At 45.0% G+C, this 13,651-nt stretch overlaps 1 protein-coding gene across 1 annotated transcript; it reads right to left on the reverse strand.

Moving 5' to 3' along the window:
* Window positions 1-3,649: 3,649 nt before the first annotated feature.
* On the reverse strand, window positions 3,650-13,096 carry nobox (NOBOX oogenesis homeobox). The gene is made up of 9 exons (XM_086193010.1): window positions 12,958-13,096; window positions 10,568-11,289; window positions 10,098-10,260; window positions 9,893-9,999; window positions 9,552-9,700; window positions 9,273-9,409; window positions 7,991-8,219; window positions 7,039-7,355; window positions 3,650-5,603 (listed from the first exon to the last, which is right to left on the reverse strand). The coding sequence occupies exons 1-9, from the start codon at window positions 12,983-12,985 to the stop codon at window positions 5,152-5,154; spliced, it is 2,304 nt and encodes a 767-aa protein (XP_086049136.1). The 5' UTR covers window positions 12,986-13,096; the 3' UTR covers window positions 3,650-5,151.
* Window positions 13,097-13,651: the final 555 nt, after the last annotated feature.

Consider the following 13,651-nt stretch of genomic DNA (forward strand, 5'->3'; position numbering starts at 1 on the left):
GCCACCATACACAGCCTACAGTGTTCCTGCTAGTCTGCACTTTGGGATGTGTGTGTGTGTGTGTGTGTGCGCGCGTGCTTTATAAGCTTTTCACTAAGACAGGCTTTCTTAAGTTCAGCTCAACTAACGCGCTACTGTTCGGCCATTCTCTGATCCAGTTTTCATCTCATCTTCCCTTCCTCACATCTCTGAAGGTTAATTAGAAAGTCTCCACCGCGGAACATCTCACATGAACACGGAGCAGAGATTTAACTGTGGCAACCGTACCAGAAAAATTAACCCTCTTCCTCATTCTGACTCCTCTTCCTGCCGAGTTTCACATCTCTCTGCTCTCCACTGTCAGCTAGGCAGTTGGTCCCTACGGCGTAAACACAGTAGGAAAACACACTTTCATCAATAAACTCACATGCACACCTTGACTCTCTCAATAGGAGCCGCATACACACTAAACAGAGACCCCTCTTTTCCTCTCCAACATCCCACTCCACCCGACCCAACCCTGCATTCCTCTACGCCCCCTTCTCCTCACACGCACACACACACACACACACACACACACACACACACACACACACACACCTCCATCCGCACACACAACCTCAACAAGCTGTAATTGAGGGGTAGTCTGGGAGGGAAAGAGGGGCTGGGGGCTCTGGTCGTACAGTACCTAGCCAGACAGATTTCCGAATGAACTGGACATGCGGCAAAATCAACAGAGGGAGGGAGCGTGTGTGTGTGTGTGTGTGTTTGTGTGTGTGTTTGATGGCAGGGATGGGTTGAAGATGAAAGATCCAAGATGTTATTCTTGGACAGCATGCCATCTCTGGGACTGTTTTTTTTTTGTCTTTTACATAATTTAGACACATTACACACATAATTATACAAATATGTACAGTGCGTGCGCTCTCTCTCTCTCTCACACACACACACACACACACACACACACTCCAGTTATGTAACATAAACTGCTTGGCAGGCAAGCAAACACAAGCAGGTAGCTGGATGGGTCTGAGCAGCATCCATCAGCGATTGTGAGCGATGTCAAAACACCGTGAAATGAATCATCCTGCAATTACAGGCAGATAAACAGGCAGACACGTGCACATTCACACTCACTCACACACTCACACACCTAAAAGTGACAAGTCAAGTTTTCAATGTTTCCAAACCCTTCCTATTGACTTTATAAAAAGTAGGGCTGCTTGTACAACTTTTTTAATGAACCTCCTAATATTTATTGAAATAAAAAAGATAAATACGAACTATTTGTCCTTATTTCCACAGTGTGAGGTCACACTCCCTCTCACACACTGCATAAAGTAAACTAAATTTATTATTTAAGCTGTTGTTTACCATTTGTTTTTTTGTTAAATTATCTAGAGGAAAATTAATTAGTTGTTCAACCAAAAAATGGATAACTGATGAGCCAAAATGCCCACAAAGCAGTGGTTCCAGCATTGCATGTGCGCACTTTTGCTGAATTTTTGATACTTCAAGGATCATAAACCGGACAAATCTGGGTTAGGAAATTAGGTTTAAGTAAATAGTCAACAGACGCCATCTTTGGGCTATGAGACGATTGTGCCCGGCATATTCACTTTATTCTGGCATTGTAATTAAAAGGAAAACAACCTCAAGAAAATGCTTCATTGAAGCGTTAGATTAATAACCCAAATTACTATCAACATCAAAAGATGATTTACTCTTTTTATCAGTATTAATAGGATTTTCTGATACCGAGAACTTGCTTAAGTACAGTAAAGACACTCACCGCACGAGGGGCTCTGTAGAGCTCTGTAGGCTCCTGCTACACCCCCACCCCCACCCCCACCTCCAAGTTTCATGGTAATCAACCATGACTGCTTTTACATAATCCAGTGACAAATCAACAGCCCTTCGTAAAAATAGGACCTCTGGACTGGATCACCCAAAAACTCAGATTTTGCTGACTTACTTCCCCTCTTCCGTTTTCTTTCCAGTAGCAAAATAGAGTAATCTAGAATAAAGACAAGGTAAATTTGTTTTTTGTTTTTTAAACCAATAAAGAAACGTTCCTATGAATGTCTGTTCACAGCCAACAGCCCGACCACATTAGGGAATTCTATCTAAAGAATACTTCTCACAATAGTGCTGCCAGACCCACGGAGTAAATGAAACACGTCTAAATCAAACACATTCCTCCTCCTCAGCCACACCGCATGCCATTAGGCAATTTCATACAGACCATATTCAAATACTTTATGGGAATGTATTGACTTTAACATGGTCAGATATTTTATCACTGTCAAATCTGGACCGTCCACTATTTGAATAAGCAAATCTAGTTTTTTTTTATTGTCCCAAACCATTTCCCTCGTGTTCTCTTCCAACCCCAACACAAGTCTGTTTGTTGTGCCGTTTCAAATCTAACGAAAAATCAACACTTTGATGGTATTTAGAGCAGAGGGCCAGAGAACTGGAGCATCTCCAAACTGTGTTTCAGCTTTGTGAGGACAACCAACATTATTACTTTCAATCAGTTACATCAATAAACACTGTCCCCTAATATCAACAGACTGCTTTACCTGGCTGAATCCAAGTGGTGCAAGGTTTTTTGGAGTGTTTTTCTCATTCTGTGTGTGTGTGTGTGTGTGTGTGTGTGTGTGTGTGTGTACGCATACTGACACTACATTTGGACTGCGAAGATCTCGTGTTTGACCACATCCATAAATATTAAAACAAGTTCCCTTTCTTCAAATCTCAGAATACTGAGTAAATATTGACACGCTGGGATCGCCGTGGACTGAAGCATCCCATACCTGTGTGCACACTCTCACATATGCATATACATGTGCACGGACACACACATACATATACATACACACATACACACACACACATTCAAACCATCCCTCTGAGCGCTCTCTGTTCACACCAGGGAAGTCCTGGAAAAATTAATAACAAACCTAAACCTACATGAAGCCCTCCTCAGTCACACTCTCTCTCAAACTATCCACAGTGTCACCTGAACTACACTGAGAGGAAGACACACACACACACACACACACACACACAAAACCACACAGAGTGACAGGTTTCAGAATATAAAACCAAAATCTGACAGCACAGACTGAATAGCGCTCTCACACTCAGGGCTTCATTCCTCAAATGAAAGTGTTGTGTGTGCTTCGGTCTGCAAGAGACAGTTTGAGAAATTTCTTCGCTGCAAATGAAGTTTTTGTGTGTTTGTGTTGCGCTCCTGCTGCCAACAGTAACAGCTCAGAAGCCAGTTAGCAGGAAGAGAGAGGTTCATTAAAAATCCAAATGCAGCAGTTACATAACCGAGACTTCTGTTCATCCCACAGCCCCCTGTGCTGCAAACACACTCCTCCTTCATCCCCATCTTCTCTCTGGCCTCCCACGCCTACTGGCAGAGCCCACCCATCATCATCCTCTTCTCCCATAGCAACAGCTCATCTCAGCTCACCTCCCCTGTTCCCAGACCAACACACAATCTCACTCCTCCACCCGCCGCCCCTCCTTTATCTGCTCCCTTGGTCCCTGCCACCTCCTTTTCATCAAACAGCTTCTTTTCTTACTCCCACATCATCCAAGCTTCAAGAATATTAACTAGAGTTTAAATGAGAAACTTTTTTTTTATTTCACTTTCATTACTGAGTCAAAAAAAAACAACACATCTACTCAATATCTTTTCTTGTCTCTGAAAAACGCCTGCAGGTTTTTTCCGTCTGAGCTTCATATTGGGATTTGGATTCCACAAGATGTGCATACTAAGAACAAACAGCATAAAGTGCAGTAAGAGTGTGGACACAGCAGATGGCAACACAGATTATGGATTTGTATCAGAGATTGTCTCCTCCACCTCCATCCTAGAGATAAGCTGGTCTTTATTCTCCACCATCGGCTCACTGACTGACACATGTCCTCCTGACGGAAGGACGTCAGTCCGGTGAAATACTGCAGATCCCAGCATGCAAAGGAACAGCACACTCTAGTGGCATAACGACAGACCTGAGATCTGCTATGAAAGCAGCATGTTTTCTCTAAATTTCCGACATCCAGTACATAAACAGGTATCAAGGCCAGTGCTAGTTAAAACACCAAATATGAATTATGTAAAGTGCACGAAATAACGTGTCTGTAAACACGACAGTCATTCAACAGCACATAACACCAAGTGATGCCCCCACCAGCCTGTTCCTGAGAGATCTGTCTGTACTCACTCGCAAACATGCAAAATCTAGAATATGGCTGGTTTGTGTGTGACCTGAGCAAGACAGCCACATGCCAACAGAGACCAGGTGGATGGAGACCAGCATCAGTGAGCCAGTGTGATCTTTCTGTGACAGGGACCCCACAGCCTGCTTCCTGTAGGCCACTCTGCTGGGCCTGCTAGAGGGCAGTCAGGTCCGAGCAGACAGCCTGTTGGACTCTGCTGCAGTAAAATCCCTGATTTTCCAAACAGAGACTAGACAAGCAGGCAAAAATTTGTCTCAAAGGAAGTCTGCAGCAGAACAGCGCTGATCTATTGGACCGAGATTCTCTGATGGCGTCCTGTTTTTTTCTTTTTTTGGGGGGGGGGGGGGGGGTTTCTTATTGCCGTGACCTTCAATAGAACAATTGGTGCTGATCCGTTTCTTTAGAGCAACATCACTACTGCTCAGCAACAGCCCTGTGTCTGGTTCTGTACCAGTCCAGCCAAACAACACAATGAAAAGGACTGAATAAATATGAGTTCCAATTTCTGTCTTGTTCCACGTTCTTTTTTGTTTCCCACCTCTACACCATCTCCTGTCCCGCCCTCTTGTCTCTCTCCCTCTATCCTTAGAATAATGAGTCAAGGCACGTTTGTGAGTAGGGAGACCAGCACTCTTCAACCTACATCATTTTTGAACATGTATACATGTTGTGATAGGGTTATGGAGAGCAATTAAGCTTGTGAATCAGCTCACAACCACTCTTGATAAAAAAATAAATAAATTAAATAAAAAAATAACAGTCCGCAGAACAGAAAAGGTTGAGTTTAACACTGATATATCAGAGCCATGAGCATTTATTGCAGCCTTGCTACATGCAGCCAAACCAAGCCTTGCTGAACTGTCAAAAATCCTTATAGTTAATATCCACTCTTATGCACACAAATGAGCATAGTCAAAATAATATAGGGGAGAAGTCACAGTGGAAGTGACTGTGAATCTCTTGAGGGCTGTCGTGCTCAATCTTGACACAAGGGGGCACTGAAGGGCTTTGCAGAGAGGAAGGGCTGATTTGAGAGGCCATCAGTTGTGCAACCTTCGTGGGAGTGCTCTCCTCTCTGAGGCGAGAGGGCCGCAGGGTGGACACAGGTGGGAGGACGGTTGTGGTGCTGTTGGTGGTTTGTGTCAGGGTGTGTGATGATGAGTGCTGGGAATCTGCATGTGAAGTCAGATCCCCCCTTTGGAAGAATGAAGGTGGGGGAAGCAAATTGGTGGAGGATGGTGGCTGGAAGTCTCGAGCTGCCCCGAAATTTGCAGGGTAATTTGGAGGGCATTGACTCCGCTGGTGCATGGCTGGCTGAGTGTACATGTTGCCCCACGGATATGACTGGTACGCCGTTATGCCACCTGGATGGAAACATACAAGGATTAAAACATGACACAACTGGCACTGATGGAGAATGCGCCTCTCTTCATACAAGAGGAGCAACATCCATACAATATTTCATTTTGCTGCATCATCTTTCATTAGCTTCTCCATGTCAGCCTGGCACAAGTGTATCAGACTTTGATCCCAAATGAAAAGCAAAATGAAAATGTTTATAGGTTTAACTTAATAGCTCCTGAATGCACCTCGATGTCTTTGATTGTAGCCACAGATTTGGCCTCGATAGCAAAGGCTACAAGGACATAACATGGCTGTCTGATGGTGGGACCTGTCAACATGCGTACGTTATGCATCAGCGCAATAGTGTGTGAGTTGTTTACACCTGAGTGTGCCTGCACTACAGCGTAGCATGGACCTGGGTTAAATGCGCCAAAGAAAATTTAAAAAGCCAAGGTGCAACGCCTGCAGGAAGCTAATCAGCCGCCCTTCAGCTTTCACATCAGTTTACAAAAGCTTAAAGCAACACGGCGTCAAAGCAGAACACGGTGTGGTCTCTGAGCCTGTGTACGTCATCATCAGTTAGCACTCATAGCATCTCGCAAGCAAGCAGGTCTTATAAAGGCAGGCGCAGCTAAGCACAAAACACCAACCTCACTGGATATGAAGGGACCGAAGAGAGAAATGAGGAGTGTCACAGAGGAGGCAACAGATTCATAACAAGAACTGTAAAGATGTGTACATAACTGCTGCTGGATATTAGCTTTATTTATTTGAAACCGGCTCTGTCTTATGCACCGAGTGCATTTCAGTTTCAGCATTTGCTCAACTATTGCTGCTGATGGAACATAATGACAAGTATGATTTATGCCAGTAGGTTTCCTAAGGGAATACTGGTAAAAGTATAGTTTTTAATTTGTGAAACACACAACAACAACAAGATTTAAAATGGTCGTTATTCCGTCATCTAAACGTGACAGCCAACAATGGCTGTATGAGCCACTTTAATACGCATTCATCCAACTATCATCCTGCTCCAGGATCTCTTTCATTTTTATATTCACCTTCATCCAGACATCCTATTCTCTAATTGCCTAATTTCATCCAGTTCTCAGACCTTTTTTGCATGTCCCATCTCTTTCTGTCGATAAAACACATTTACAAAGTCGCAGCAATAAAATCAAGAGTAAAATAAATAAAGGCAGAACGAACAGATGTGTCTTGAGTTGTGATTGAGACTGAATGCTCTGCTCCCCGTGGTGCTGAGACGGGGACAGACAGATGTATGGAGGAAGAAGATCAAGATTGAATAACATTTGTTGATAAAAGGGAACACACACGAGGACACCAAGCTGAAAAATATAACCCTACATCATTTTCCAATAAAGCAGGAAATGTTTTCTAGGTTCCACAATGGACATCTACACCATGACCCTCCCTCTCATGCCTCTGACTCACCATGGTGCCCAGCAGACTGCAGCACGATCTGTCCTGTACTCGGGGGCTGGACGTAACCGTGGCCTCCCGTAGAGTAGGTTACCACACCGGAGGAGTTTCCTCCAGGGCCAAAGGTCATGTAGGACGTAGGATTTGAATCTGGAGCATTAGAGGTGAGATAAGGGGAAGGGGTACGGTAGGCCATGCGGGGCAGAGATGCCTGAGGTTGGTGCTGTGGCTGACTGGCCGGGTACGAGGTTTGGAGCTGGTAGGAGAGAGGGTTGTTCTGCTGGCCGGACATCAGGAAGTCAAGCTTCTCCCCAAAGTCAAACAGAGAGCTGAGGACAAAAAAAAAGAAGAATTTAGTCACACACATACATGAATATTCAGTGTACAGCTACCTATATGGCTGCAATATCCCAAACGTATTTCAGTGTAAAATATTTCGGATGCCGTCCTCCTGACTTTGTATTCCTCGTGCGCAGCCTCGAATTCGGTGCACAGTGAAGACAACCAGCAAAGTTTGAACAAGATAAGACAAACTTCTCTCACATAGCCTTTTTCTAACTCTGGTGGACTTCATCCACGCAAATAGTTTTCTTTTTGTCTGCCTTGAAAGTTTTTGCCCCTCCAGCCTCCCCCTAACCGCCCACAAGAGTGGAGGAATTGATGACATTTTACTCGAAACCACCAGCAAAAGTAGGAAAATCATTTGTAGTATTGTTAACTTCTATTTGGGGGATTCCGTCGCTCTGATACATAATTGCGGGCACAACTTGGACAAAATTTTACTTCAATATTTCACTGAGCCTGCTGAAACCGACCACCGTCGCCGGTCCTGTTTCTTAACATCAGTATTTCACAGGTTCCCCGCTCAGCCCCAACCTCTCTGTCCTCCTGTCATGTCGCGTACTTTTTGTCCCTGATTCATCGTCAAGTATTCATGTCACAGTCTGCTGTGGGCAGAGCTGACCTGGTGTCAGTCTGCAGAGAGTGGTCGCGGTGGGCCAAGGAGGAGCCGCCCTCCACAGCATCCACAAAGAGGGGCGGGGTGTGGGCCATGGTGCTGACGAGCTGCGGGGTGAGATTGTAGTTTGCTGTGAAGAGGGGGAGACTGGCCCGCCTCAGTGGGGGAGGGCTTTGCATGGGGCGGGGATGGTACTCAGGCTGGTGATGACCCCCATCTCTCACTCTGGACTGACCTTGGGAGATAAATCGCACAGATTAAACACGGAGATTAAAGAGATTTGGTTTCCAAACTGACAAAACTGAGACGAAGCCCTCCACCACAGCATATACAGCCATTCTAATGAGTCCTGCTCTTTTCAGGACTCCCAACATTTCACTTTGAGAATTTGTGAATACCAAGCTTGTCAGCAGGAAACATCAAGGCTACATCCAAAAACTAAAATCACCTCTGTCCACTCCAATGATTTAGCATCATTTCAGAACTAATCCCCATCCATGCTAACACGCCTGAAAACACACGTCACATAACGGTGTACACACAACGAGCACGAATAACCGGGTGCACGGGAGGATGGTAAAGGTGAAATACTGGACGAAGGCTGACGAGATGAACTGTTACTAAAAAGTACAAGAGTGTAAGATGGCCAAGGAAGAAAAACGTAGACTGGAAGCAAAAATACGGACACACATATACGTATATTATCTGTTGCTGGATGTAGCCGTTTCATTTCTTTCCTTGATTGTTTTTGGAAGGCGCGCGTCATGACTGACAATTGCGGCGACAGCGTCATTGTGTACAGTAATCTTTGTGGCTGCCCGTCTACGGCACAAAGCAATCTCAGAGTTTTCTAGCTGAAATGGGGTCAGCAGCATTTTTCAAAAGGCCTCCATTTTAGGGGTTTGGAAATGCAAAAGTAGGGTGGATGCGAGGAGCAAATGCCACAACAACAACAACAACAACAACAAAAGATGTTTTACAATGAAAATACAATAAATAGGAGTGAGGATATAAACTGAAGCAGCAGTGATGAGGGAGTCCACTTCCCTCCAACTAGATCACATCGTTATTCATGGATTTAACACATCTAGCAAGATATCAGAAGAAAAAAAAACCAAACAAACTCACACGCCGTTTCAAAAGCAGTGACGACACTGATAATGTGAGAGGAATGACTCAGGATTCCTCAGGAAACAACAACAAAACCTTTACAATAATTTTGGCATCAAATAACCTAACATGTATTCTGAGTAATATACTGTAAAATTGTGTGCAGTGATTTAAATGCCTGGGCTGTTGAGGCTGGCCAGCAGATTGCTGTAGGATGGTGGCGTGAGAGTGGGCAGGGAGGGGAACAGGGGTGCTGGGGGGTCGAGCTGGGGCAGCTTGGTGGTAAACTGTCCAGGAAATGGAGGACCTCCCAAACTGGGGAAGAAAATTTTTTTAAAAAACAAAGAGTTTAGACCAACAATAAAGCTTAAATTCAGGAATTTTGAACAAAAAAAAAAAAAAATAGAAGCCACAAAGAAGGAAACAGAACCTAAAGCAGCTGGAGGAGTTTACTGACCCGCAGGTTGACACGCTGGACAGTGTGGGATTGACGGGATGGCGTGGGGGGCTGCCGCTCCATCCAGCTCTACTCTGCTTGTGATCAACTTTACCTGTGACTGAGCGCTCCACCTTCCTCCACTTAGCTCTGCGGTTCTGAAACCACACCTGGGACACAGAAACGTTAGGAGGGACAAAAGTAATATCCGGACAGAATGGGAAATAGGAAGTGATAGAAAAAGAGGCTGAAAAGGGGGTAAAAGGCAAGAGTTTGTTCTTTCTGTTTGCTTCCAGGAAGTAGATCATTAAACGATCTCAGAAACTTCTCCGAGGGTTAAACAAGGCAGACAGTTGTTTTACCATAATCCTCTGAGGCGTAACACCAACTGCCGCAGCGATGACTTTCCTCTTCTCTGCGTCAGGATAGTGGTCCTCCTGGAACAAGGCCTCCAAGTGCTCCAACTGATCTGCACGCAAGCACACGCAGCAGGACAAATACTTGCCTGATAGTTTTTATTTTAAAGTAAAATCTGCAACCACCTGGACGAGCAGACATTTGCCTCACCGGTGCTGTAGAGAGTGCGTGTTTTCTTTTTGGGAGCTGGCGGCAGCAGGCAGCTGTCAACAGCCTCTAACCCTGGAAGCAGAGGGAAGCCGGGGGCGCGGCCTCGGCCTCTGGTGCTGTAGCGGATGGAGCGCCGGGTGGAGTAAACCTGGGTTATTTCCATCTGCCACCACAAGAGTCAAGCTCAAAATGTGAAAAACGTCAACTTCTGGTGTCCACTGTTGAAACCCGATTATTTACGTTTGTTGAATGTTGACTTCACAACTCAAGAGCTGGAATTATTCAAAACCCTTATCAACGCAAGGCTTCCCAATGTGCCAGATCGATACACTGTAGGAGTTACTGTTAGAAATGAGTCTAAGCAGACACACACGATAGTTTTATGTCTCAATACGTCATATCATGTGCGTGTGTGTGTGTGTGTGTGATGTGTTCACAGCTCCCTGAATGATAACGGCGTGTATTCTCACCTCCAGGGGCTGTGAGCCCTGCTGAGATGGAGCGGGAGGTAGAGGGGGGCTGTGAGGCCTCTTTGTCTGAGGAGGTGCAGGTTGGATGGGGACTGGGGGCTGGGAGGAGTACAGGAGGGGGATAGGAGCTGGGGGGCAGTACAAACCTCCTCCACCACAGCTCAGGAAGATCGGGTCGTTCAGCTCGCTGCTGTTCACCAGTCCGACTGCGGGCTCTGATAGAGCCGAGCTCTCCTCTGAGCTCATCGCTGACACCTCCTGAGCCTGGCTTTTCTTCTCCTCCTCCTCCTCCTCACACTTGTTGCTGAGGTCTTTCTGCCCTCTCCTCTTTCTCACTCGCTCGCTTTGCTTCTTACCTCGCCTTTTTCTACCCTTCTTCTGCTCATCTTTCTCTTCTACACTTTTCGTTTTTTTATCCTCTTGCTTATTTGTGATTGTTTTCTTGCTCTCAATCTTGTCGTCCTCCATCTGCAGCTCCTGCCTACTCTCCGGGATCACTTGCTCCTCCTCCTCCTCTCCCTCTGTTACTATTTGTTCCTTTTCGGACACAACTTTATCTTCTCTTTCCTCCCCCTCTTTTTCTTCTCGCTCAGTGTCCTCTCCTGCTTCTTCATCCTCCCCCTGACTAAACACTTCCTCCTCTCCTTCCCTCCTCTTCCTCCTCCCTTGGTTGTTCTTTGTCTCCAAATCCTCCAGCTCTTCACACAGGAGGCTCGGACAGTCTGATACAAAAATGGAGGAGGAGGAGGAGGTTTTATTTTCATCCAGGCCTTGTTAAGCCTGCACCACCTTCAAGACCTTCATCTACCAGCTGGGTTTGGGTTCTTGGTTCTGTCTAATGAACCGACCTACGTTCTCGCTAGCTGTGAACTAATCTCAAACCAACTAAACTAACCAGGGCTGAGGCGAAACTGGTGGGTAAACTATAAAACTTCCATGCACGGACTAGACAGAAGAGACAGTTCCAACTGAAACCAGATCAAAAACAAGAGTCTTTCACTTCATTCCCTCCACAGTGGTTGACACAGTTTGGTTTAAGAACTCGACTTAAGGGTTCGGAACACATAAAGTATTCAGTTTGTTCAAAAGAAGGTCCCCTAATGGGCCCTGAGCCGGTTCCCTCTCAGTGGGAGAGGTCACGTGTGATGTGTTTTAGTGTATTTTACCTTCAAACCACCACAACCAATCAAAACCAGATTCCGTATCAGGACTTTTAACTTGCACTACAAGAAAAAAAAACAAAAAAAAAACAGCACACGGCTTCTTTAAATTACAGTTTTCGATCGTCCATGAAGTTATAACTCAAAAGTTCTCCATCACAACTCTCACATCCATTCTCACTAATCTGGTAAACCAGGAGTATGAGCTCAAGCTGCTGCCAGAGCCACATTTCACCCAATTTATGAATCATCATCATCATCATCATCGTTCGCACCGAGTGTTCTTCCACATTCTCTTGCATTATCCCCACTCAAAGCGTATGTACTTTTCATTTGTGTGTGAAATGTGTTAAACATGATTGAAACAGCCAAGAGCTTCCCGGTGGTGACCTAATTTCAGCTGCTTAATGTGGTGTTGATATGTGGCTGAAACAGAGAAACAAAAAACTACTCATACATTTCTGAATTATGGTGACACGGTGCCTCTGTGTCTGAAGTCTTGGCCGTCTTAAACACTGATTTTTTAAAAAAATTTTTATTATCATTTCGTGACAGCAAAAACTCATTTTTAACTTTTATATTGAATATTTCACCTTAATACTGCTGGGTTTTGTTTTTTTTTAATAAAAAAAATGAACGGATATTAAAAATAAGTTATTTCACGAGTCATATGGTGGCCTGGAGGTTGGATAAACGTTGGAAATGTGACGTCACACTCTCATGGGGAGGGTAGGCGAGGAGGTGTGTGTGTGTGTGTGTGTGTGTGTGGGGGGGGGGGGGTGCTGCTGCCGCCTGAAGCAACTTTAATTAAGAGTCCCAGCTGTGTAGCGCCTCGCGCACCTGACCATTAATTAGTTGGGGTCGGCTAGCTGCGGCTACACCAACCCAACCGCACCCCCCCCCCCCCCCCCCCCCCCGCCTCCAAACGGGTCGTCGATGTTAATAACTGAGTTTTAGGTACTTAAAAGGTCTCAGCGGGGCTTCGCCGCCAGGGGAGCGACAACTCAAGATAAAAAAAAAACACACACACACAACAAAACTTTAAATAATAAAAAAAAAAGATGAAAAAAAAGCTTTTAAAAGTCTGCCAAAGTTTGTCAAATGACACAACAATTAGTAAAACTGGCCGGTGGTGGTGGTGGTGGTGGTGTGTGTGTGTGTGTGTGTGGGGGGGGGGGCACAAGAAAAGGTCAATAAGCCAATAAAACAATTAAAAGATGACGTCCTTACCGAACTCTCCAGCTAAATCTTCCTCCATCCCGTCAGGAAACCAATAAATTGTATTATCATTCAATTAGGCCGCGCAGGGTGACGAGGCGAATCGCTCCTCGCTGCCCTGCTTGATTGATTGGTTATTACCCCCCACCCCCGGCTCGCATGCACCGTGAGCCTGAACCAGCCAATCAGAGAGCGGGATCTGTAGCCAGGGCCAAACTTCCGGGTTGCCACACGGCTCATTAGTGATCGTTTGCTGCCTCGTTTGATTAGTTTGTAAACTGTCGTTGTAAAGGGCAGTGGTTTGATTTGGATTCATTTTGTGGCACAAGTGAGTGTGCCTTTTTCCTGATCCGTTTGTCACGTTGAATCCAGTGGGAGGTTTGTTTGTTTGTTTGTTTTTTCTTTTAAAAAATAAAGTTTAACATATTTTTTATTCAAATTTCAGACTTTTGTTTCACTTTTCTTGAATTATCCTGTTGTAACACTTTTACTTGGTTATTAAACTTGTCTTCCAGCTACTCATTTGCCAATTTATGGATAAAATAAAGGCAGTAAATATGGCAGAACTGCAATTATTGAATCAGTTAGGGAGGGTAATCAATTAATGGTTATTAGCCATTGTTGGATAATTCCGCATTTATTCTCATGCTTACAAAAGCAGGGGGAGCTCCCGCCACGCTTTAATGACGCGTTTACTGTTGGCTGC

Source organism: Aulostomus chinensis, chromosome 22 (assembly GCF_037954235.1).
Source record: "Aulostomus chinensis isolate RoL2024-O1b breed Wild chromosome 22, RoL_Achi_v1.0, whole genome shotgun sequence".
NCBI lineage: Eukaryota > Metazoa > Chordata > Actinopteri > Syngnathiformes > Aulostomidae > Aulostomus > Aulostomus chinensis.

Bases quoted from the DNA above. Each gene is read 5' to 3' on its own strand.
- nobox (XM_086193010.1), bottom strand. From the start codon at position 12,985: ATGGAGGAAGATTTAGCTGGAGAGTTCG. The intron at 10,000-10,097 runs GTGAGGCAAATG...GCTTGCGTGCAG, and splicing joins ACGCACTCTCTACAGCACCG to ATCAGTTGGAGCACTTGGAG. The intron at 8,220-9,272 runs GCATTTAAATCA...TTATCTCCCAAG, and splicing joins GGCCAGCCTCAACAGCCCAG to GTCAGTCCAGAGTGAGAGAT.